A 26,620-nucleotide genomic window follows, 5' to 3' on the forward strand; every position below is an offset into this window, starting at 1 on the left:
TTGATTTCAGAATTGTATGCAAACCAGTACCCTCAAGGTTAAAACTACCCTTATTTGACTATCGACGGTTTTTGGTATTGATTTAATTAGTGTGACAACTGATTAGAAAATTACAGTATTTGAAGCTGTTTTTTTTCATAGTTTGCATTGTTGTTTTTTATTCTGAAGCCCCAGGGCCCACACCGGACTTGTTACTGTTGCTGGTGGGGTGCATCTTGATTCTATTGTATGCATCTCGCTTCCGTTTAGTGAGGTGTTTCCCTTTCCGAAAATAATTTCCGGTTTCTGCACTTCACAGAATCATTGTAGTTGTAGTTCTCATGTTTTTAGTAGCTGAACTGTATTATGACGGTCTTAACTGAATTATAGTTTGTCATTCCTACAATAATACAGTGCTCTCATCTAATGAAAGGGAAATTCACTACCCCAAACAGTTTTTTTGCATAGCAAAATACAAATATCATCCACTTCCAAAAAATGTCTTTTCAAGTCTCGAAAATACCTTCTCACTCTTAATGAGAAAAATGTACAAATTTACAAAGGTTGCATCATACAGCCTTGTCTTGTCACATTTTAGGTCATTGTCTTCGTTTTACAAGAGCATCAAATGTTTTGATGAGAGAGAGAAACTTGTCTGTTAAGACTTTCAAATGTTCCAAAATCGCTTAAAATATATTCTCTTAACTCTCAATACAAAGAATACACGAAGCCTCAACTGTCAAATTTTGCTTCTCAATGATAATTATGTACCTAATTTTACAACATATGTGGGAAAAGCTGCTAGTGATTTTCTTTAACAACATGACATAGAAAACATAAAGCATTACCTTAGAAGTTCCTTTTCCACCTACTGTTAAGTAATACAGACCCACTTTGTTCTGCGATGTGATTGTCCTCCTAAAACTTTCCACAGGATTATATTTCACACATATGTGTTTTGTGTGTGTTATTTTTTTTTTTTTGGACCCCTTAGGAATAAATACCCTTTATTTTACTGGATAATATCTTATATGATAGTTCCAGAACGGAGAAAACCCCTCTCATCTTTCACTACTGTGAGTAAGATGCCCCTTTTACACATGATCGACAATAAATCCTGCCATATCTGATTGACTGGGGCAAAATCTGAAAAGAGATTGCGTGTGTGTGTGTATTTGAGAGTGAAAACACCTGACAACCTCTGTTTTATTTTATTTTATTTTAGGATTGGGCATTTATCAATAGGAGATCCTGGGTTTCTGAGTCATCCCATTGGTTCATGTCACTGCAGTGTGCCTCCCCTCAGGCCGCCGCACAGGAAAGCCTTCGGTCCTGCTGTTGTAGCGGAGGGAGGGAGGGCATCTCTGCTGTCTCCTCGGCCTCGTCCTGCTGCACCGGAGCGGACCTGGACGGCGCACCCGCCCTCTCTGCAAGCTTTGGCGGTTCGATATGTTTTCTGTGCAGCAGTAAGGAGGAGGAGGAGGAGGAGGAGGAGACGGTGTGTGTGTGTGTGTGTGATTTCTGAGCTACTGTTTGGTCCTCAAGGGGAGGAGCCAGTTGTTGATTCTACGCTGCAAAGAGAAGGCGCCGTGCAGAGAGGTAAGAGACCGTTTACGTAATAGAAATTATTGTGTGTTTTATCTGCAGACTTTCAAACGCGCATTTATTCCGCGGCTTCATCTTCGCTATCACTCGTGTCCGTGAGGGACATGTGGAGGTGGAGGTGAATGCGAATACGTAGCCTATTAAATATGCCACTCCCTGCAATAGCATACTGATGCCCTGCACAAGACCTCTTGAATGGTAAAATGGAAGTGTGAAAATTATTATTATTATCACTAGTAATAAAGGTTGAGATTATGCAAGACTGCTTTTGATAAGCCCGCTTTTGTGTCTTTTTGTGACATCTTTAACTTATAAAGCCTGATATGCCTGTTCTAATACATATCCAATAGGCCTGCTCCCCTGGAAACCTGATTAAATATCACTTCTTTTATTTATCCTGCACTGCAGAGTTAAAACAGTGAGCTATAATACAAACAGAAGACAGACAGCACTATTATGACATTCCACACTATTATATGATATCATGTAAAACCTAATCCTTTAGGCCTATACTGTGGTTATTCAATATTATAAGCAGCCTACAGACGGCTGGAGGTCACTAAGACTCAGTGTTGAGCACCACATGGTGCAGAAATGCAAGACTTCAGTCGGGGATGCCATGGATAGGCTAGACTACAGTGTGTGTGTGTGTGTGTGTGTGTGTGTGTGTGTGTGTGGGCAGGCTGAGGTCACTCTCATGCCTCTAAAACCCGCATTGCTGATGTGGGCTTGTGTCCAGTGAAAGGATATTTAGTAGGGTGTATCATCAGGTTCCCCTCCGCTTCGGCAGAACTCTACATCAGACTGAAAACCGACCTTCGTCCTGTCTTATAAAAGTGTCCTCCAGGTGATAACTTGGTTCATTCAAAGGGCAAATTCAGAAAAAAGGTGTCCTGTTTTGTTTTTTTTGGTATTTCGGGGCAAATGCTGGTTGTGTAATAGTCCCATCTGTCATTATAATTTTTATCTGCCATCAAGAGTCGAAGTACATCACTGTGGACTACCTATAGGCAGTCATGTATAATCAAGGAGGTTAGAAAGTCCAGAGTAACTTGTAAATGTGTAGGATTCCTTAGCATACATTTTGTCCGGATTTTAGGAATGCGGGAAAGACTTGATTTGACAGCTGTTTTAAATGTTAAAAATTTTAGATCAAGTGTGATTTTTATACTTTCATTTCCATCACTTTCCATCATCTGTATAGGTCAAATGTCACAGTAATGGGTAATCAAGAGTTTTACTAGTTGTTTACATTTGTCTGATGTGAGTGTCTTCATCTACATGAATTAATGACAGTACACGTTTAGGAGAAAAATCAGTACAAGCTGCTTCCTTATCAATAGTGCCTTCAGTATCCTACATAGGTATCCTTATGTGATTTAGCATTGCACTTGTAGTGATACACTTTGTGTGGGGCAATTTGAGCATCTTAAGCAAAAAAACTTTTTGATTGTTTGATATTTACAGTAGAACTGTGCTTGTGTGTGTGTGTGTTGCTTTTGTTGTCAGATTGAAATTGGCGTGAATCTTCAGCTTGCTGAATCATGTCTGTAGATAAGAAAACAAGACTCTAACCAAAACCTTTTTATATTATGTAATGATGTCCGGTGATGGGGTTTGCCAAGGGAACAGTTTTCTTTTGCCTATTGAAAATAAATTAAAAATGAGGATTTGCAGCTGTAAGTTAAGACTGAGGTGTGTGTGTGTGTGTGCTGGTGTAGCTACATGGAAAAGTGAGGGAGGGATTTGAGCAGGTCACAAGGTCAAACAGATGTCGTGTTAAAGTGGCCTCACACTGGTGAGACATACACATTTATAGCTGCTTTTCTTATTAAATTGTGAATGATATGCTTGACAGTGATAACTAGTCCAGAGTATTATCTATAAATTATTATCAAATTATATAATGAGTGGACAAGTTAAGTAGTCTGGATAAGTATGTTTTGTAGCACATTTGTCTTTTATAAATGATACTCCAGTAACAGCACAGATAGAGAGGACTAGAATGAGTTTCTTGCATGGGACTCAGTTCAGCATAATTGATTTTTGCCATCCCCACCGAAGAGCTGCGACGATTAGTCGATTCATCCGTTATTTGAATAGATGGTTGAAAGAAAGAAGAAAGAAACTATTTTGGGATTTGATGAACCATTTCAGTGATTTTCAAACGTTTGTTGGTTCCAGCAGGATTGGACAGTGTATTGATATTATCTATCATATCTCTACCGTGATATGAGACTTGATGTTGGATATTGTTATATCATTATGTGTTGTAACTGTTGTCTTTTCCTGGTTTTTAAAGCTGAATTACAGTCAAGTTTTCAACACACTGTAGCTGTTCTAATATTTGCCACTTATTCCACATTACTGGTGACTATTTATCAAAAATGTCACTGTGTTAATATTTTGTGAAAGCACCATTAGTCACCCCTACAGTATTGTCCCAATATTGTTATAGATTTGGTTTATAGTCAAAAATATATAGATATTTACTTTACTATATTGATTTTTCCAGCTTTTTAAATATAAATATTTGCTGCTTTTCTTTGTCACATACATACAGTGTACAAATACAACGCAACAACTTGATGAATGCTTGTTGTTGTATTCAAAGTCATTAAATCTGATATTTAGATTGGAATTTTCACACAAGTGGATGGTGAAAAAGAACTTAGTGATTAAGCTCTTTGTGCTTTGGCACAGAAAATAAAGTTCTAGGACAGATTTTGTACTTGTCCTTTAATTCTCTGTAATCCCCCTGAGACACCTGAAGAATGTGAATTCTTGTAGGGTCTGTGTTACCAGATTGTTCGTTCACTGTGGTCAAGAGTTGTCTCGAAAGCGAGTGAAACATGAAAGGAGCACCAGCGTTCCGTAGAGTGAAGATGGGAGATCACATCTGTAAGTGTGTCTTCAGCCTCAGGAGCAGTTTACTGTATGCTGCTCACGCACACACACACACACACACACACACCCATTCAAGAGAAAAGAAAACCATTAAGCTGGAAGCAGAAGATGTACTCCCCCTTTCTAAGCATCAGCTGCGTCCATCTTTTGAATTAACTTTGTTGTCCTTTGAGCCTTCTGAGGGACCACATTAGAGGCAGCATGACTGAATATATTCAAAAAAGGGTCACTGTTTAACAATAATTTCAAACTAATGTTATCGGGCATCAGATGTAAGAGTATGTTTAATTATTTGCTCAGGTGGTGACTGACCCCAAAATATTTCTGGCCATTTTTAAGCGTTGTGTCTCAATGTAGTTAAACTTTGTTCCTCTTTTCTCTTATCTCTTTATGCATTTGAAATACTGAATGCAGTTGACTTTTCAACTCGGGTTAATTCATGTTTTCCCTGTAAATGGAGGGGAAACCTTTGTCATCCATCCAGTAACACTCATCTGCTTGTTGCTGATCTTTGAAGCTAAATCTGAATAACATTAAAAATCAAAGCTCTTTCACCACGACTTCCATCAGAATTATACCTAATATTTTGTTGTGTAACATTTTATACGTATTTCCAAATACTTAGGGAACCACAGTGACAAACTCAACAAGAAGGTCTTTGTCCACAAATGTGTTTATGATGACTGACCTTTCTGTGAGTGTGTGATGTAAGATAAATGATGCAAGTTTTGCTTGTGACTATTCAGTGCTTTGAGTTTGACTTTGAATCAGCCTAAACAGTAACGTTCATTGTGTTTGGGCCATAGCCACTGGTCTTAGAGTAGAAGACAGTTGGCATCTCATCAGGAGAACCTTCTGTACATAATTCATATGTTTATGCGTGCTGATGTTAGCGGTCTTCGGTTCTGCAGTTTTTGATGGATGGGTGATCTGATTCAAGATGATGATGATGATGATCTATAATACTGCAAGGATGCTCTGCACGGATTGTGAATAGGATGTTTGGGGTGAAAGATCATTATGTGTGATGAATGGAAGACTGTTGAAGAGAAAAAAAGGAAAAAGCTGAAGTTTTCCTAAGTAACCAAAAGTGCTCGGCCCAGCAATGGCCTTACTTGGGTACACCGTTCTTAAAAGTAATCTCAGACTGTCTTGCCAGAATACTTGAGCCAATTCTAAGGGCCTTAACTGGGCCAAAGCTAGAGTCCTATTGCTTACCAGAGTAATACAATAGAAATATGTTTGGACCAGAGCCAGCTCACATTTGGTACTTTGGTATCAAAACACAGCAAACACTTGAAATTCAATGTTTGTACTAACTCAGTACAAAGTCCTTCATTGTTTGTATTGTGTGTGTGGTTTTCATCATTTGGTTTTGAAGATGTTTTATATGATTTCATATGAACGGCCTGTACAAAGTTACCACCCACTCATCTTGAAATGTTTGCTCTGCTGTGTAAGAGCAGCAAGGTTTGTGCAAGAGTTTGAATTCTGAACACACTGACGGAAAACTTTCCCCCACAGTGACAACATGTCTAAGTTGTTAGGCAGCGAATTGTGCTGTCTGATTACTTGGCTATTCAGCTCGTCAGTGTGGAGCAATAATCCCCGGCTGGAGCCCACTCAGCTATGGTTTATAAACACTCAGTTCCTTGTGTGTGTGTGTGTGTGTGTGTGTCTCTCTCTCTTTTTGTACATGTATCAGTGTGCCTGTGTGTGTTTGAGCATGTATGTGCGTATTCTGAGCTCTTTCGAATGTTATGTGTGTGCTTTTGATGTCATCATATGTGGGAATTTGTTCTGTAAATAAGCTGCAGCACAGCGATGTGTTCATGGCATAGGTCGGTGCTTTGGACCTCTGTGCTTCTTGCTGAGAAAGTCGGTCCCTGTGGAGTAGGGTGAGGAGGAAAATTCAGTGCACAACACAGTTACTGGGAAGTGGATGCAGAAAAGCTTTGCTTGGTGAAAATAAAAGGCACATATATACATACAGAGAGAGAGAGAGAATTGAATGCTTTCACGTTGTGAAGTTTTTTTTTTTATTAGGGATGACTTTACTCAACACAGAATGCATCCACTGCTTTATTTCTTTATTTCTTTATTTTCAAGCCTGCAAACAAAGATCTCAATGAGAAGTTGGAGCCTGAAATATTAGTCACTACTGGAGAATAGTTTGCACTCACTGAAGCCTTGGAAATGTGAAGTGTTTCCAGCGATTTAAACGCTTGTAACTGATGATTCTTGAAACTCACGATGAATTGCACAACTTTCCAAATGAACGTTTTGTTGAAAGAGATTTTTCAAAAACTGACTTTAAATGGATGAATCTACTACTTTTACCATCACTGTTTGGTCATGAAGTTAATTTTTCAGTTTGTAAGAGTTGTATGGATGCTGCAGCTGTGAATCCTCTGTGTTGTCTGCATGTGTGAAACAGCTTCACTAGACCCTCTCATCTCGCCAGTTCATATTCCTCTAGTTTCCTGGAAGAAAATCAGGACCAGTTTTAATACATCTTTTTTTAGGCTTTGCCAGCGTTTAAACTATAGACTGGTGCTTTCAAATCAAAAGTGTCCTTTCATTTTTGTTTCACCTCTGAAGGTGTAGTTATGTTAAAGACCTTTGCACATTTGATCGTTTTCCAACAACCTATTGAATCTGCTCTTTCATCTTATCTAATATTCAAAAGCTGCATCTGTTAACGTCTTTAAATATATAGTTAGTACGTTTTAAAAGACATTTAAGACGATATTTTCAAAGAGAATCTTTAGATTTTGCTCACACAGATGTCAAGGCTTTTTTAATAGATAATTCCAGTAAAAATATATTCACTCCTGACAATAAACAGCACTTTGCAGTATGCCTTTGCTTTCAGTTGTTTTGTTGAATTATGGTGTATTCGCTCAAGTGTATCTCAGCAAAATCCAGAGATGCAGTGTGTCCAGCGGCATCTAAAATATCGACACTAATCATCAGTTTATGGTGCCAACTTTTCAAAGAGCAAGAATGTCTTTTCTTTGCTCTTAAATTATCATATATAATGATGTGCTGCTGCAAGAAGAGCCTGCTATTCATGTCGATTTTAACGTATCCACAGGGCTGGAGTATAAATACAACTCGACGTCTCAGTCTCTATGCAAGGACGCAGTCTAGGCACTCCAGTGTTACATGGTGTGCCCCTGTTAAAAGCTCCTGTTGTCTTTCTCTGCCTCTGGTGTGAAAGTGGATCACTTTTAAAAAGATCGTAGATTCAACTCTTTCTTCAATTTTAGAACGCAAAACCGTTCTGATGATAATCTCTCATCGTATCGTATATCATGGCCTGTTTTGTGGTCTGATTTGATTTAGTGCCAGTATGGAGACATATTTTAATTGGTCTGGGGTTTGCATGAATCACCTCATGCTGTCTTTGCTCTCTGGGCCTGATTATGAGAGCTTGCTGCTGCCTAATGGAAACAGAATGAGTTGTCTGTGCTGTCCATCACTGCTTCTCCTCCACCTCAGCCTCCATCTCCCTCAATCCTTTGTGTCAAACCAGTCACAACTCTCTCATCCATCTGCTCTGTGTGTCTCATGGCTGTGACCTTATTGCTTGTGTCTGAGACTGTATGGCCGGCAGGTTGCACCACTTTCGTGTGTTTTTAGTTGAAATTTTGTTTTACAGAAATGATAATTTTGTCACATTAAAATTATTTCCTGGTATTGTATCTCAGGCTCAGGAGACAAAGCACACTATTTAATATGTCATATATCTTGTGGTTACATGGGGTAGATTTGCAGCAATTAAATATTAATGGCTTGCTAATGATGATGAAGATGTAGCAAATGAAGCATTAAGTGAGTGAGCCGTCCATGTTTCTGTGCAAAAGGCGGGTTTGCTGTTGTTGCTCTGTTTAACAGGACTCTGAATTTTCAGCCAGAGGGGAAAAAATTTCATAGACAACATTTTATATTCAAGTAGCTACACTGGGTTCAGTGAGAGGTTTTTCTGCATCAAAAATGTTCAAAAGGGAATGAAAGTTCACAAGGGAACAAGACTGCAAATTATGAACTGAAGCAAGAGATTGCCAGTCGGTTGCTATATTTTATTACATTTTGATACCCAGTTCTCAATAAATGCTGTTAGATTATGGATATGGTGTTGATAAGATTTAGCTCATTAGTTCCCAAACCTTTTGGATTGTGACCCCCTAAAATAGACCACTTTTGGAGGTCTTGACCCACAGGTTTGAGTCCATTGGTTTAGATAATCACTAATTTAAATCAACACACAATTCCAAAATAATTTAAATATATTCTCACTGATATAAAAATCAGATGTTGACATACAGTCTACACAGATTAGCCACAACGTTAACGTTCTGACAGGTGACGTGAATCACATTAATCATCTGTTAACAATGCAAAAATACAAATTCACCCCTTCCCACCTGGAAGCCCCATCAAAACTCTCTAAATCTATAAGAAAAACACTTCAACTTTTTACATAGGACTTTTATCATTTGGACAAAAATAATCAAATCAATTGTAATCAAATCATCACAACGTTATCCCACTAATTACCCTGAACTAATTATACTGAATTAATGCCCATAATGCATCTAGCAGCTCCACTTTTCATGAAGGGACTTTTATATCCAACAAAATATTTTTTGACAAAAGCACATCCCGTCAATTCCGATTCACTGTCATTTAGTTGTGTTTGTGATGTCTGTTTCCAGGTTACCGGTGAAGAGGAGGCCTGAAACGATGAGGGACAGCCAGCCAGTTCAGGACTAGCTCAGATCGAGGGAACTGCATTGGAGGTACAGGAGGACGAGGAGGAGGAGGAAGAGGGAAAGAAGCCCGAAGACAGACAAAAGAAAATCACATGACCAAGGCCTCGGAAAGGTTCCAAATTAGTGATGCTCCCCTTGGGCTGGGATTACCTCCTCCCCATCGTCTACCTCCCCTTCACTCCTGCTCTTCCTCCCACATACAGCAGAGCAGCAGTCCAGCTCCAAGACTCTGAGCCGTAAGAGCTCACTGCGCTCATCCACCCACGCACGCACACACACACACACACACACGCACACACACACACGCACACACACACACACACACACGCGCACACACACACACGTCTGCATCCTGCTCATGGTCGTTGGCCTGCCCTCCTCAGCTGCTGCTCCCGCTTCAGTTGTAGACCATGAAGAGGCCCAAGCAGCAGACGGGGCCGCTGAGTTTCCTGAACTTTTTCAGCAGAAAGCCCAAATCGGAGCCGAGGCCCGTGGAAGCCTGGCCCAAAGAGGAGGTAGCCATCACCCTGACCCCAAGCGAGCAGCCGGAGCAGGTGAGACAGAGAGGTCGATACTGTTATGTCCTGTTTTTGTTGTGGTTTCAGATACATTTGTTGAGTGAAGTAGTTCTTGTTTTCTGATTTTTGTTTCTGTTCTGTTCTATGTTCTAGTGTGAGCTCTATGACGTATAAAACTGCACTAGGTCATTACTAGGTTATTATCCATCCATATGCACATGGGGAAAGTTCACATCAGATGTCTACTTCTCATGCGTTGTTCTAAAAAGAAAGGAGAACCTGAAGAGAGGCTGTAGATCATTAACTTTGGATGTATTAGCTTTTGCTTGCCTCCTTCCACCTCCACTCTGTTATAGCCCAAATCCATTAGAGTGAAATTATGTTGCCAAGACACCGAGTACGCCAAATACAAGACGTATACACCCACCTGCACACTCACCTGTGCTGATTTTCCCCTAGAAATGCTCAGATCTTCCTTTTTCTTGCTCATTACAAAAAGACCAAAAAAGCCTCACCAGTCTCTCAGCTTCGCCCTGTGCTTGAGAGAACATTTTTTTGAATGTAGGCTTATGTGATTGAATTTAGTAAATCAGCACTTCTGTAACTGTTCACAGGACCTCAGCCTCACAGCGGAAAAGGCTGGAGAATCAAGAGTTTCTGGGGGAGAAAGAGGAGAAGGAGGAGGAGGAGGTCCGGCAGCGGCGGCTGAGGCGGGCGAGGACTGTGTCGCCACAGCTGAGTGCGTGGGTGGGGTCAGCAGCGTCTCCACCGGCGTCCTGTCCCTCTCCTCCTGCAGCCAAGAGCAGCTTTTGGATGAACACCTGGAGGAGTGCCCACTGTGTCTGCTCAGTCAGCCCCGTTGCCATTTCCCACGACTCACCTCCTGTTCTCACCGAACCTGCTCCGACTGCCTCCGCCAGTACCTGCGCATTGAGATATCAGAGAGCCGGGTGAGCATCGCGTGCCCGCAGTGCTCCGAAACACTGGCGCCGCTGGATGTCCGTGCCATCCTGGATGACCGGGCGCTGCTGGAGCGGTTTGAGGAATACCACCTAAGACGTTACCTGGCTGCTGATCCAGATACACGTTGGTGCCCTGCGCCTGACTGCAGGTGAGAATCAGCCCACCAAAACTTGGAAAGGTTTTGCCTGAATATTTTTCCCACAACTGTTTTGTGCATATTTACACTAGAAAATGTTTCAAAATCATGAAGGATAAATACTGCTACCTTTGATATCCAGATGTTCAAACAGTGGGAGAACGCAAATAAGTACATTTACTGAAGTACTTTACTTAAACCTGCACTGAAAAACTTTTGTCTCCCCCTTCTGGCAGTGAAAGTAAGTACACAAACACTATCAACATGCTGTTTGCTGTATCCTACTTTAGTCTTTGCTGGCTGGCTTATGGTATTAAAGATTTGATTGCTGTTTAGTGTTTGTAAACAGAACAGTAAGTGATTCTAGGTAAAGATATTTGATTGTTGACTCCCATTCCCATGTCGTCAAATGCTGACATTTGCATTGGTGGTGATTTGGCGGCCTGAGACTCAACAATCAAATATATTTCTCTTGAAAGGTCTCAAATTCAGCGAAAATAATGAGAAAACAAGAAAATACAGACTTGTAGAGGGCCATATGTGATGATTGAGAGGGGTTATATTGTTAGAGGTTATACGCTGTTATTTTAGGAAAGTTCTGCGTATTATGTCATAGATTTAAAATGTAAGGATTTTGCTTGTCACAGAGTATCTCTGCACTGTAGTACAGCAAGAGAGAAAGCTAAAATAAATAAAGGCCTCTCTAGATTGCCTGAAGTCGTAGAAAAATGTAGAATGTAGAAAACCTTTTTATTTATCTTGAGTCACAGTAGCAAACGGCTGTAATTACCATGCAAAATATGACTGCCCGAACTCAGTGTTTCGATATGGCAGCTATTGTCAAACTGCTGTCATCCCACCACCGGATTTATGTTGTAAAACACAAGAGTGGAGCGTCTTTTTTTCAGTGTCAGAATGATTGACTGAGCTTTGAAAAGATGAACTGTCAGCCTGTGAGAGCTCATTTTGAGCTTTGCATGCATCCTTAGACTGTTTGATCCAGCCAAATTATTTTGCAGATCCCGAAACAGAACGTACTGTTTGTGCACGATGAAGCAAACCTCTTTGCTTTGGAGACAACAGCTCTTTGAGAATCTAATCTCAATACGGGACCACATACAGAAGCAGCAAATACATGTTGCACTGGGAGTTAGCAGAACAAATCAAATAGTTATCTGTCTGGCATTTTCTGGGAACATTTCACAGTTTTTCATGCTTCCTGAGGATAGCTGACTGAAATATGGATCACCTTATATTACTTATAGATCTTTAAAGCTCACCTACAATGATTTACTATCAACATCTGCCCATGTTGTTCTTCTATGTAGTGCTAATACAACTAACTTGAACAACATCAGCTAAAAAACAAATACATACAATACATAGTCTTCAGAATTCCAATTATAACAACCTGTCATGTTTGTCCCTTGTAATCTATGATGTTTATTGCTTGTATGTTTCTCTCTCTCTCTCTCTCTCTCTCTCTTTTATCCTCTCTGTCCTGTCTACCTCTTCTCCCACCCCTTCACCCGGCCAACTATCAGCAGGATGGTTCTCCCTTGCAAGCCGGGTCCTGCTCAAGGTTTCTTCCTGTTAAAAGGGAGTTTTTCCTTGTCACTGTCTGCTTGCTCAGGGTTTCAGTCTCTGGGTCTCTGTAAAGCACCTAGAGACAATTTTGATTGTATAAGGTGCAATATAAATAAATAAATTGAAATTGAATTGAATTTCAATGTAGAATCAATCTCAGCATCATTATAAATCATATGGAATGAAACCCACTGTGGAGGAGTCAGAAATATGTTCTCCCCCACTGACAGCAGCCTCTATAGACCACAATACAAGGCAACCACACGACATGTTCTCAGTTAACCATCATCCGTTCTTGTGCAGACTCTGATCTGTCTTCATGTGCACGGATGGGTAACAGGATAAGGCTGCTGATGGGAAATCAGAATGTGTGCGTGCATGTTGTGTGTGGGTGTTTGGTGAATATTTGTGGTCAAATGCACGTATGCACCAGGGTTCAGGACTCAGTGGTAGACTGCCTGTCTCCCTGACTGTCAGTGCTCACACTGTGGTTGTGATGAATGAGTGGAGCAAAAATCAATACGCCAATCTGTCTGATGCTGTGGTGAATTAAATATAACACAGAGAAACAGGAGATCGGATTTATCTACAACACAAGTATAGAATTTTGAGTTTCACATGTTAAATAAGACTAGTGGGGTTTTAAACTTTAAACGACAAATAGTTTTCATGTACTGTAGAGGAGCCGCATTATGTAAACTGGTCATTATGGTTTGTGTGTTCCCAACGTACACACATTCCTAGAGGTCTTAGTGACAGAAGCTTAGCTGGAGATTATGTGCTTAGTATATGTGACTACACTTGTATCTATCTATGTGTGCACATTTTGACATGTTTTGATGCACATGCGATTTGACTGTAGGTGGGTTCAAATGAGAAGCTGCTGGGATTTTTTCAGGGCACACAAACAGAATAGGCAGTACAGAAAGTATTTCATGTGGAAGTTTGATATTTCAGAAAGGATTTTTGTATATGGCTCAAAAAGAAGCAGCTGACCTTTGTTTGTCTGAGCATGAAAATCAGTTTATGCTGTTTGCTGTCTGATAATCAGACTAAATAAAAGAACCTTTTTAAGGTATGATAAGATTTATTGTTTCCCAAGAGGAAATTTTGCTCGCAATACACTTAAAAACAATAGAGAAGTGACAAGATACTACAGTTGCGCAATGGTACCAAAACCACAATAATGAATAGAGATGTAATATTGCACATGCCTTGTCGGACAAAAAATACACTGACTTTTAAATATAATAGGTTAGTAATCATAAAAACAATAAAAAACATGCAGCAGTTCATCATGAATCATGAATGGCATAAGTAAGGTTTAATCCGTTGGTGGTATGGATGTAGGGAGGGAAAAAAGTGGTTGTTTTTGCATTTGCTGGCTGTCCAAGTTTGTATTCAGAATATAGAACAGATATGACAGGTCCTCCAGGATTGTTTCTCATCGACAACATGAAGGGACGAATATTTTTTCCTTCCAATCACTTTGATTGCTGTTTTCACCGCGCTGTTAATTCTTGCACTTCTCTGGACTGTAAGGGTGCCATACCATATCTGATGATGCTTTCCAGCACAGTGTTGGTAACATGAACTTGCATAGCTGGATTTGAAATAATTTGAGACTTTAATTACATCTTCTTCTTCTTCCTTACATTTTACTGTTGTACTGCTATGTTTCTTGGCACATTATTGCCACCAAATCCATCAGTGGAAAATGTGAAGCCACTGGCAGATTTGTGTGTTGTGCGCATCCTTTTGGAAGAGATACTGATAAAACAGGGACCTGCTCAGTGAAAACATGGCTCCAAAGTGCAAACTTTAAAATCCCCCTCCACATAACTTTGTTTTGCTTAAAATACTTCACTTGAGCTTCATTATTCAGAATGATGCATGTACAGAGGTTGACACTAGAAGGCTGCTTTTCCATTTATCTGCTGCAGGTAGAAAGTTTCTCTGTGCTCACTCTAAGTCAGAATACAAGGCGTGTATGTACAGGCAAAGTTTTATGACACATAACAACTAGTCTGCAATCCAGTCGTTGCCCATGTGGAAACTTGAAACCTCCATTCCACATGCACTGAGAATGCACTTTTGTGTATTCCAAAGGCTTTGGTCAAACTTTATTCTGTTTATCTATCTGTTGCATGGACAAGAAATAAAAGTGCAGCTTTGTCTATCAAAATTAGACCAATTTTAATAAAGCCTGCAGCCTGTGGCGTTTCTGTTGTTACTGTATGCTTTGTCATGACTTTAGTGTAGAAAGGTGTTTTAAGAGCTAAATAATCCAATTATTCCTAGTTTCTTTGTTAAAGATATCCACTGATACCTGGAAATGTTTCTGTCCATGAGCAGGTCTACACTGCCTTTGTTTTTCAGCCAGAAAGTGTTTGATCTGAGAAACAGACACAGTCAACTTAAATCCAGTCTGACACCAAAGTAGGACCCAAGCAGCGGTCTAATTATCCTCTTACATGTGTGTGGCCTTCAGTCTGTTTGATTTATCTGTCTTTCTTACAAAGCTGCAAACTACATAAGGCTGGAGGTGCCAAAGGAAAAAAAAAAAAAAAAAGCCTGAAGGAGCTTTTCAAGTACTTCACAGCACAGCAGCACTGCCTCTGTGAATCACTCATGGCTACTTTTGCTTGTATTTGATCATTAATCACATGATCGTTTGAATATTAAAATTTATGTTAATGTCCTCTCTGAGGAGTGAGATTAGGTCCACAGGCTTCAAGCTCCTTGGTTTTATCATAATGACTGCTCAAGATCTAAGGATGGAGTTATTTTGGGTTCAGGTGTTGAACTCTGGAAACCAGCCCCACAGATATTTGTATCTCTCTTTGAATTGTGATTCACAGATTACAAAAGTACTGTTTGTGAGCAGAGACAACAATGAACAATTCAGTGTGCTTCACCAGGCTGAACAATTGAACAATACAAAGAGATCGAGCATTTGATGAGAAACTTTAGTTTTTCATGCAGACATTCCAGCTAACCAACCACTGATATTCAAATGAAAACGGGACGCAGCTAAACATGTGCAACAGGGTGCAACAGTGAGTGAAGAGAGGATCTGGATTTAAACCTTCATGATGCCTTCATGATTGTCTTACCTGCAGTTTCTCTCTCTCTCCTCAGCTACGCAGTGATAGCTTACGGCTGTGCAGAGTGTCCCAAGCTGAGCTGTGGGCGTGAGGGATGTGACACGGAGTTCTGCTACCACTGTCGACAACTGTGGCACCCCAACCAGACGTGTGACCAGGCCCGGCGCCAGCGAGCCCGCCACACCTCAGGTGGCAACGATGCCTCCACGCTGTACGTCTTCAATGAAGAACCCGGAGGAGGTGAGACGACCGTTAACCTCTTTTGTTTTGTCTTTGTTCCAAACCTTTTTTTTTTCATTGCGCCAGAAATCAGAGGTTTTTTTTCATGTTATTTTCCCTGGCTCCCTATCACAAGTGCTAAATAAATATTACAGAACGTGTGGTCACCCCTAACACATTGACTCTGTTGCTGAAGATGCAGAGGAGATCAAAGCCTGCCCTCGCTGTGGTGCCTACATCATGAAGACCAACGACGGCAGCTGTAACCGCATGAACTGCACTGTGTGTGCCTGTCAGTTCTGCTGGCTGTGTATGCAGGAGATCACCGACGTGCACTACCTCAGGTACTCGGCTCATGACCGTGTCTCACCAAGTCATGTAATTTTGTTCATGCTGAGAACAGGTAATGAAAGGATTAGACAGTTGACAAATAATCAGCACCAAATATAATAATCTATTAATTATCAGTCATTTATCAAGTAAAAATGCTTAACACATACCGGTTTCAACTAATTAAGTGTGAAGATATGCTCTTTCTTTCCAGTTGTAAATTGAATGTAGTTTGTTTTGGAACTGTCAAAACAAGCTATTTGAAGATATCACTTCAAAACCAAGGGAACTGATGGCCATTTTTGACTAGTTTCACATTTTAGAGACCAAACTCAAATTGGAAAAATAATTAATAGAACAATTGATAATAAAACTATTAGTGAACTATATTTGTGTTGGGGAAATATGCAGTGAAACTTCTACATAAAAACACATGAGACAAAACAGCAGAATTTGATCCTGGTCTCACAGCAGCAAGAGGTGAGAAAATGCCTGGTGGCACAAGTCCAGCTTTGGCAAATGTAAGATACTCAACAGTCTCTTCAGTTCTTCCTAAAGGACAGAAACTTAATAACCACCTTCACTAAAATTAAAATACCTGTGTTCACACTCTGTTCAATCGGCATGTTTTAAAGTAATACCCATTTGCACAGGGACGGTGTGTCTCTGATGAGCTGCCTGCGCTGCTTCAAACTGTTCGTCCAGGCTTCCATTGATTTTTCTTTTTTCTGCTCCTGGAAGGGAGTCACTGCTGACTTGTCATCAGTTAACCGGCTCTATCTTCCCCCATGTTTCCATGCGGTAGAATGTAACTCGAGCTTTCAGAACAGCTTGAAGCTCATTTGAAGTCCTGAGCTTCTCATGTATCGACCATTTTCATGTCCTGGGTTCTGTTGCCTGACCCATGTGTCGATGTGTCAGATGAGAAACAGAGTTTTGGCCTATCCACATGAGCTGCACTGTCTTTTACCTGTCCTTCTCCCCTCCTCCCTACCTCTTTCACCCGGCCAATTACAGTGAATGTCCTGTAAAAGAGCAACGCTTTTAGCATCTCATTACCAGTCTGCCAGTTCAACCTTAATATATCACTATGATTCCCCCCCGACTCAGGCGTTTGCTGCTGGGATACAAATGCAGCCTTTGAGCAACAGCGTGGCCCTAAGGTGCTGTTTGTGTTGCTCTCACTGCTGCTCCTTGCAAGTTAATTGCTGCCTCATTGAGACCATACAGCATCAGTCAGCACCTGATGTCATATCAAGACAAAGAAATTGACTTTTCGTAAATAGACTGAAATAACTCAACTTTTCCATTTATCTAGCAGCGGTATGTGAGATAAATTGTGTAGCTGTAAATGAGTGCAATTGAGGGAGAGAGAGCAACGGCTAATGACAGAAGAATACAGGCAGTTAATGATATTTATCTCAGTTGTTTCCTAAGAAATAATCATCCAGAGTGGTGTTATGTTTGTGTCAGAGTGAGATGTGGCTTGAGCGAAAGGTCATGTCTCGATGATGGTGATGCAGCATTTGTATGTAACAATGTAGTTTGCATAAAACCAAAAATCTGCTCTAATGATGTGATGAAAAGTCTACAGCTGTGCTTGTGGTCCTGTGTCTCAGCCCCTCAGGATGTACATTCTGGGGGAAGAAGCCATGGTCTCAAACCCGCAAGGTTCTGTGGCAGGTGGGCATGTTGCTCGGAGCACCGGTGGTCATCTCCCTCATAGCGGGCATCGCCATCCCAGTAATCATTGTGGGCATACCAATCTACATGGGCCGCAAGGTACAAAACAGTCAGTGCTGTGTTATGCCAAATAACTGGTTTGAATGGATATATGTACTTACTTTCTGAGCGACTGGTCGAATCCGTGCAGCAAAGACAGCAGACATCCTGAAACATGCAACCTGCTACCACACAGCTCACTTTCCATTCTGTGGTATCTAACATATCATGTTAATTTTGTATGTACTCAGCAGATGTAAAATCAGCTTTTGAACACATCATCGTGGAAATCATGCAGATCAGGTGCATTGGAAGCTAGTAGCACATCTAAGGACGACTTAATCGTGTACTTACTATTCATTAAGTGTGAACATTATTGTCTCTTTGTCTTTGTGTTAGAGCTAAGTGGGAGGAATAAGTGGTTGCAGAGAATGAGCAACAACAAGGGGCAAATTAAATTTCTGCTATCTACGTGATGTTTTATTTATTATGTTCCAGGTCCATGGTCGCTGTAAGAAAAACAATATCTCAGGAAGTAAGCACTACTTGACTGTGGCGAGTGGGGTGATGATGTCAGTGTTTGTGTCGCCGGTCATAGCAGCTGTCACTGTGGGTAAGGAACAAACAACAGCATGGCCACTTTCTGTCCTGTACACTGAGGAGAGTCCTTAAAATGAGCTTGTCTTGCAAGATTAGTTGTAAATTAGTTATAAAATGTTTTTGTAAAGTCAGTAAAATTGCACAATATCCTGAAACACAGCAGTCTAAAAATTAAAAAAAAAAAAAAAGTCTGACATTTTGGAAAATACGCATATATGCTTCCCTGCTGAGAGTTAGATAAGAAAATGAATGCCACTCTCATATATGTATGCTAAATATGATGCTAACTAAAGACCTAAAAAAGACACATTTTGCTCTCCATAAAACCACAAATTAACATTTTTTACACTTCAAATGGCAAACAAACATTATAATAATAGGTTTATATACCTACTTCCTCTTATTTCCAGTCTCTGTGCTAAGCTAAGCTAACCAGCTGCTGGCTGGACCATCATATTTATCAAGCAGACATGAATCTGGTGAGGATCTTCTTAGTGAGAGAGCAAATAAGCAAATTTCCCAAAATGTCAAACTATTCCTTTAAGAAATCATAAGGATGAAATGTATGTAAACAACTGCTTTATGTCATTACCACACACACAGACAGTGCAGAGTAGCCTTTTGATGACTCATGCCACTTTTGCTGTAGATAACATTCATGGCTGTTAGGGAGATCCTTAAGGCTTTTGCAGCCTCTCAGCTTCCCTCTGAAGTGTCACATCCATCACTGTACTGCTCGCTGATGGGCCCTCCCTTTGCACACACGCTCCAACACATTTAACCACACTGTACTCTTCACCTTCACCTCCTGTCCCCATGAATCCCTCCCTGCTTGCATCACTGTCCCCGTTTCATTTTTTGCTCTGTTTTCACCTCACTTTCTCTCTGCCATACGTTTTGTCATATCTCGTTTGTTTTCTGCTCTCACACTGCACCAAAAAAAAAAAAAAAGTTATTTAGTTTCTCATATTTCATTCACAGCTCCCCCTCTTGTCGTTTCTCTCTTTGTGACTCTCTCTCACACACATTGCCTCTCGCATTTTCCTCTCTTTCTGTCAACTGTTTGGCTGGCAGGCTCATCCTCTTGCCCTGGTTTCACCCTGTTGCTGAGTCAATAGCATCCCAGTGTTCCCGCTGGGCTAATGATGTCCCTTTGTTTGGTGGGCACTCTGCTTTGTTTTCCCAAATTCCTATCACAATCACAGGTTGCATAATCACACAGCAGAGTGCTGCTCATCAAGTTTTGGGGCTTCCTGAATGTACTTTTATAAGGGTTATGAAGCAGAGTGGGGATAATTTGAACTTTTAAAATAAAATTGGCTTTGCTACTTATGCACTGCTATTTTTATTTTGACTTAATGCTTAGACAGGTGATCCATTGTTGTCAACACTTCATCTGCCATTTTATTGTTGTTTTATTGTTGTTGATAATTGTGTTGAAATTGCTTTTATTATTAGAAAAAATATATATAACTCAACATGAAGCGGCATATAAATTCTGTAATATTTTGCATTGAACAAGTACTTTTTAAGTGCTCATCAAAATAAATGCATATTTACATTTAATTTTAACTATTAATTGATTTTAGCATAAAAAGGAATGTATGCCTTTATAGATCAGTGTGTTGCAGTGGCTTTGCTCAGTATGCAGTCCACAGTGAAGCCGGAGTAGCTCTCCCCTGTGTTTGTTTCAGGTATTGCAGTAATGACAAGATGAGCAAACAGTTTAAAGGAGTATTCCATTACTACTCATTCAAACCTTGTCTTAAAACTTAAACTGTGTACGTACTAGTTACAGTTAGTATTGTTCAGTGAGCGAGACCAGCTGCATAAAGTCCTCTGTGAGAGAACTTTGACAAGTAAGAACATTGCTCAAGTTATTAGGTGAAGAGCTGGTGCACTGTAGCATTATAGGAGGGCTTGAATCCAGTATCTTTTGAGTATGACCTCAGGATATTTTGCCAGGATATTTTGGCCTCTTTTGCTTTAATTTGTACCAGTCTGTCTTGAAAAGAAAAACCCTTTTAATAGCCTTTGGCAAGTAAGATTCAACAGTGATCTAATTGTATAATTGTACCACACAGCAAAAAGTTTGTACAACGAAACTCTACAGTATAAACTAACGCATAAATAATCACGTCACAAAACTCTTCAGACGTTTTGGTTTCTCATACTTTTCTGTTTTCCTGCAGGTGTGGGTGTGCCGTTAATGCTGACTTATGTCTATGGGGTTGTCCCCATGTCACTCTGTAGGAATGGTTGGTGTCGACCACAAAGTGAGCCCCCCGAAACACACAAAATCCAACTGGAGGATTTAGCCAGCTGTGAGTACAGTATTTAAAGTAATAGTCTAACATTTTGGGAAACTTGTAAGTTAATTTTTCTTGAGAGTGTGATTAAAAATTGCTAGCAATCTAATTTTTCTACATAAGTTAAGGCAATTGACTTAACTTAAGCATAAAGACAGGAAGCAGAGTGAACCAGCTAGACTAGCTTTGGTCAGTACTCAACAATGTACCTCTCAAAGCATATGTTTCACTGTGTTTGCATAAACCATACACACAGTAATATAAAATAATAAACTGTGGATTTATGGGAAGTTATGTGCTACAATATGTCCGTACCGGTCTGTATGTTTAGCTGAGCAAGTCATCTCCTCGCTTCATACAATGAACAAAATACCCAAGCAAACAGGTATATGTGCTAAGTTGTGTGGTTAACTAACTCTTATGGGTGAGTTGTAATTTTGCTCCAAAGCACGGCCTGATCTGATGAAGTTTCAACTTCTCTTATAGATCTTCTATTCTCTCATGTAGTCAGTGACCACTGGACGGGTCAGAACAACCCAACTCTCAGCGACACCAGCGTCCAGGAAGTCAGAGTCAGTGTACAGGAAGTGGGCGTTCTCCCCACTACAAGCACTACGCCCACGGGGCTAGATAGTTATGTGGAACTGGATGAAGCCACAACACACCATGGATACACCCAGCAGGACAACCAGTCAGACTGCGAGGTGGTTACTGTGCCTGACAGTAAGCTTGATGACACACAAGCGCTTCCTTTGAGGTGAATGTTGCCTCTGCCTGCCTGTTACTACCATCTCTTTATGTTTTTAGATTAGGTATTTAGGGATCCAGGGATGATGTTCATTTTGTATTGGTCCACCTCTTTAGTCCACACTGAAATGGCTTGACTGCTATTGCATAGACTGAAATGAAATTTGGCACCAACACCCATATTCCCGTCAGGATGATTTGTGATAACTTTGGTGATCCTTTAACTTTTCAGTTGCAGCACTATCAGGTCAAAAGTCTAGCTAATTTGTAAAAATTGTTGGTTTATGACCAAACAACGGTAAAATGAATGACATTTCCATCAGCTTTTGCTGTGATTTGGGTTTAGTGCTAATTAGCAAATGAGTGAACTAAGATGGTGAACATGGTAAACAATATATGTGCTAAGCGTTAGCATGTTAGCATTGTCGTTTTGAGCATTTTGGCATTTAGCACAAAAGGTCACTGTGCCTAAGTATAGCACACTTCCTCAAGTCTGACACATTTTGATTGCCTGGCAACTCTATATTGATTTCTATGTGTGTTTCTACTGCACAGAGAAGGAACCAATATTGAGGTCCGTGTGGAAATTGAGACCCATCCGAGAGGCGCCCGCCAGTCCAGCCTAAGTAGCATCCTTTCTAGCCGAAGCTTGTCAGTGGAGTCCCTGGGACACTCAAAGTCCCAGTCCCAAGAATACCTGTGTGCCTCAGAACTGGAAGAGAAACAAGAGGGGGGAGGAGGAGGAGGAGAAGGAGAGGAACAGGAGGGAAGAGAGAAACCAGGAGGGGAAGCAGGAGGAGACGAAGGGACAGTTTTCCCAGTCTTTGAAATAGACGGTGTATGAGGTCCTCCAATGCAGGCTTTGTATTTGGTTGAAGATTAGTCAGGTTTATAGACACAAACAAATCCATGAGCCGACGTGTCACCGGACTGACCCGAAAACTGTTATCCAAGGCCACCTCCTGCTTTTAAGACAGGCCCTCCCACCAGTTGCCTTGTAGCTCCAGCCTCTAAGGAAGACGCGGGTTCAGAGAGAGCAAATGAAAAACATGAGAGTGTGTGTACGAGTGTGTGTATGAGACAAATAGCATGAGACTATGACATGAAAATTAGAGAGGTATAAACTGTAAAGCAGACAGGATAGCATCCGTCAGCGAATCCAAAACAGAAGTGACTGAGAGCATGTTAGCTGACTAATTCAGTCTGTTTTTTTCTGTGTTGTCCTTTCTGAAAGAGACTACCTTACTTCCCCTCTATGATAAATCTATTTCATGAAGCCCTTTCTTTGTCTGGCTGTATATTTACACTTCTTGTAGTGACCCCAACTCCCTCTCCCTTTACAAATAAAGAGACCCCCCACAAGCATGATTTGTTTTACGGGGAATTAAGAATCTTACAACTTTCCTGTCACCAAGTAAATATCAAATACTTCTCAAGCCAAATTGACATCAGGGGTGATTTTTTTTCTCCCTTCAAAGATATTTGAGATGCAGTGGTCCCACTTGAATTGGGCAGCCTTAAACAGACGTCGCATGCTTCACTGTTAGTCTTTTGCAAAAGAGGTCCAGTTGGAAATGACATCTTAAAACTGCTAAAGCCTGTAACTGTTGCTCTCTATTGGAGTCAAAAGTGCTCTGTGACATTATGGCTGGTGATCGAATTGACTGGAGGTCTTATAAATACCATAAATTATCACAATTAATCTCAAATCCACAGTCTTCCATGGAAGCAGACATGGGCTAATGTCACTTTTGCTTTGTTTCTGTGCAGCTTTTAGCCTTTAAGAGGCTATTTCCTCTTAAACTATTGAGGGAGCCACGGCTTCTCTTTGTAAAAATGCTCATTCTAATGCAGATACTAATGTGCATTAGTGACAACAACGTGGCAGCAACACTGCAGTCCTTTTCTGAAGAGGTCTGAATTTAAAAGTAGCTGCATGATCCTACTACTTGCTGTGTATCCAGGATAACACATGAACACAAAAGCAGATTCACATGCACTCTTGCTCTCTCTCTCTCTCTCTCTTTCTCTCTCACACACAGACACACACACACACACTTATGCTCACACGCGAAGAAGTGAAGAGTAACTGCAATAGTGTGTGCTGCTGAGAGCATTAAATATAATCTAAAGACCCTCTCAAATGATCACAGAGCACTAAAGTTACAACAGCATGCCACCTCAGGCTAAACTCTAATAACCCCGTCTAGACAATTTCTGAGAAATACATGACTATACACGCTCTACTTATCTTCCTGAGTGTGAAATACCTGTGAGAGTTGAACTCGAAATGATAACCTGTGCTGGGTTGTGGAAAGAAATTCAATAAAGATTTCACCATGAAGGACGCAATGCATGTTTTGTATCTGTCATAGATTTCCCTTTTTTGGGGCACTTTGCTTTTACTGTATAGCTTCTGTGTAGAAGCACCAACAAGAAACTGACAGATTTAAGTAATCATCTTAGACCAGTGGTTCCCAAACGTTAAATATTTTCTTGTAACTGCCTGTAAGTCGAGTTCAGCGCATTTTTTGTGTTATTTGAATATTTTTCTTAAGCAAAATGATGCAGCAAAAACAAGAAAGAAAAAAAATAGAGGAAAGTCTGAAAAGATGAGTCTAACTTTGTGCTGCTGAAATGTGCTTTTTCCTTTTTTCTGCTTTCCTCTACTGTTTTATCATCTTGTGGCCCAACCAATACATCTCACGACCCCTTGTGGGTGTCCTGATCCCTGCAAGATCACCAGGATGTTGGTATTTATTTTAACTAATTATTTTTATAAAACAATTTACAGTTTATTTTGTTAAATAAAACTTGTTGCTACTGGTAGTGCAACTGATTTCTCCAAATATCATGGAATGAAGAGTGGAAACAGCAATGCTTTAATAACTAGTTGCTACCAATAGAGGGCGCCAACATACAAAAAAGAAAACTAAAAGTATTTCTTTCAAATGAAGCCTAGTCTTGACAGTTGATCATCTATGTTCAACAGTGGAAGAAGCACTGAGACGTTTTTACTTCAGTGAAAGCAGCAATACCACAGTGTAAAAATGTTAAATATACTTGCAAAGTACCAAAATTAAAAGTAGTAAAAAGTAAAAGTAGCAGAATAGACCATTTCTGAATATATTATTATTATTGGATGTATTAATGTGTACGTTACTATAATGTTGCAGATGGTAAAAGTGTGGCTTATTTTAATAGTATAGAATAAAATGAAAATACTCATGTAAAGTAAATATAGGAATAATAAGGAGTAAATATACTTAGTTACTTTTGACTACTTTTTATTTTAGCAGTCAGGAAATAATGGGAGAAAATACCAGTGAAGAATAAAACCACAACAGAGCTTGTTGTCTCTGATCTCTATTTAAGAATGAAACTTGGCAACAGCGTGCGCCGGAGGTCAATAAACCACAGAAACTCAGCTGAGATTAAAAGCTCATTAAACTCATTAGTGAGTATACTGCCGTAATACTGTCACGGTTTTTCATGAAGATCGCTCCTTCTGACTGGAGCGCTTTAGGAAGAAGCTGTTAGCCTATCAAGGTTGGGAGGACACGCCCTTAACTTTGGGAGCGGTGTGGTAGGTGCTGGTCTTCAGCTGGCTGCCAGGCTCTGTCGGGAGAGCAGAAACGAGAGGCACGAAGGGGTGGGAACTTGAGGACTCTTCCTCTTTTTCCCCTCTTTGGCAACATCCGCCGTCGAGCTCAGCCTGCTGTATTTACCGTCCCTGTGGTCCCGGAGACTGGAGGGGTGGGGGGCGGGGATTCCACCTGCCGGAGAGCGGACACACCTCGGGATGGATGCCCTCAAATCTGCCGGCAGAGCGATTATCAAGAGCCCCGGAGTTCCGCGGCACACATGGGGAACTTCAAAGCACGAAAGTGAGTGAGAAAATGTGTGTGTTTAAAATGTTTGGATTTGGCACAGTGTCGTAAAGATTTTTTTGGCGATGTAGCAAAGGCGTTAAAATCTCCACCAAGAGAGAGAGAGAGGAAGACGGACAGTATGTGCCTCTGGCTGTTCGTAGTAAGCTAACGGAGCTTTTGTTTGTGTTGCTGCCAAATGTAGCTGAGCTGCATGTCCTGTGGTGTGAAAAGCTGTACACTTACAAGCTGTAGCCTGTTATGTAGTTCAATCTCAGTTGTAATAGCTTTACTTTACTTCGTTCTGCGTGACCTGACTGGTCCCTGTGCCAGTTGTCCTTTACCTGAACAACTGTCGTGTAAGTCAAAACTAGCTTATTCAATCTTACACCGGAAATTAGTCGAATAATCAAGTAGTCGATCCACCAAATGTGTATGTGTGTGTGTGTGTATGTAACGTTTTTCAAATTGATTAATTGTGTAGGGTGATGAAACACCATTGCGAGTATTTGTAGGTCCCAGCTTATTAAGCATGGAGATTTGCTGTTTTTTTTTGTTTGTTTGTTTGTTTGTTAACAGTATTTTGTATTTTAGATTGTTTCAGGTAGAATATCTTGGTTGGATAAGACAAGACATTTGAAGACATCATCTTAGGCTTTTAGATATGATTGTGATGGGGAATTTTGAATGAAGAGCAACAATCAGTACAGCAATCAGTTAAATTAATTTGCAGATGACCCGATAATGATAGTAAGTTAAATATTATGGAATTATTTCATTTTGGACCCAAAGCTGAATAACATGTTTGGCTTATTTTTCTGTCTTTCTTGTCAGTTTTGTGACTTTTCTATCTCCCTAAGGCACATTTTTGAGGCAGTTTATAGTATAATGCTGTACCTAAAGATCCTCTACATGCATTTTTTTTTTCAACAAAACATTCAAGACATTATTGTGCAACCTGTTATTGAAGTAAAGTTGCTTTTTATGGTTTAAAAGGCTTTTTAGGCCCACCCTTATCTGTAGAAGTCAAGTAAGAGCGACCTGAGAAAAACAGACCACAGCCATACAACAGATATGTAGTACTCGAATATGCTGTATTTTTCAAATTATTCAGAAAATGTGCAAGGTTGCCCCTGGGTGTGAAGTACAAGAGGTTGTGAGTTTCTGAGTGAAGGGTCAGAGCAACAAGCCTGGTCACACCATCAGTGTCAGGCAGAGAATGAGGGGCTGCCCTGCTGCCTGCA

General features: G+C 40.5%; 2 protein-coding genes across 9 annotated transcripts in view; both read left to right on the forward strand.

Moving 5' to 3' along the window:
* Positions 1 to 1,243: 1,243 nt before the first annotated feature.
* Positions 1,244 to 23,859, forward strand: si:ch211-278j3.3 (E3 ubiquitin-protein ligase RNF19B). 3 transcript variants are annotated; one of them, XM_046373906.1, is made up of 11 exons: positions 1,245 to 1,578; positions 9,213 to 9,505; positions 9,653 to 9,823; positions 10,402 to 10,898; positions 15,615 to 15,820; positions 15,996 to 16,143; positions 17,749 to 17,911; positions 18,350 to 18,464; positions 20,644 to 20,775; positions 21,247 to 21,517; positions 22,063 to 23,859. In XM_046373906.1, exons 3-11 carry the CDS (start codon positions 9,680 to 9,682, stop codon positions 22,349 to 22,351), a joined length of 1,965 nt encoding a protein of 654 aa, XP_046229862.1. In that variant the 5' UTR covers positions 1,245 to 1,578; positions 9,213 to 9,505; positions 9,653 to 9,679; the 3' UTR covers positions 22,352 to 23,859. The 3 variants fall into 3 exon arrangements, with proteins under 3 accessions (XP_046229864.1, XP_046229862.1, XP_046229863.1); XM_046373908.1 differs by having other exon boundaries at positions 1,244 to 1,578; positions 9,213 to 9,823; positions 21,268 to 21,517; XM_046373907.1 differs by having other exon boundaries at positions 1,246 to 1,578; positions 9,213 to 9,823; positions 16,002 to 16,143.
* A 1,180-nt stretch (positions 23,860 to 25,039) lies between these two features.
* The window catches only part of si:dkey-71h2.2 (low density lipoprotein receptor adapter protein 1), a 76,215-nt gene continuing 74,634 nt past the window's right edge, over positions 25,040 to 26,620 (forward strand). For 2 of the 6 annotated variants that reach the window (XM_046372470.1, XM_046372469.1), the window contains exon 1: positions 25,044 to 25,394. In XM_046372470.1, the coding sequence (XP_046228426.1) occupies positions 25,310 to 25,394 (85 nt within the window). In that variant the 5' untranslated portion in view covers positions 25,044 to 25,309. Of the gene's footprint in view, positions 25,395 to 25,606; positions 25,736 to 26,620 lie in introns of those variants that run through there. The other 4 variants (XM_046372467.1, XM_046372468.1, XM_046372472.1 and 1 more) reach the window with 4 other exon arrangements.

The sequence above is a fragment of the Scatophagus argus genome, chromosome 19, assembly GCF_020382885.2.
Source record: "Scatophagus argus isolate fScaArg1 chromosome 19, fScaArg1.pri, whole genome shotgun sequence".
Taxonomy (NCBI): domain Eukaryota; kingdom Metazoa; phylum Chordata; class Actinopteri; family Scatophagidae; genus Scatophagus; species Scatophagus argus.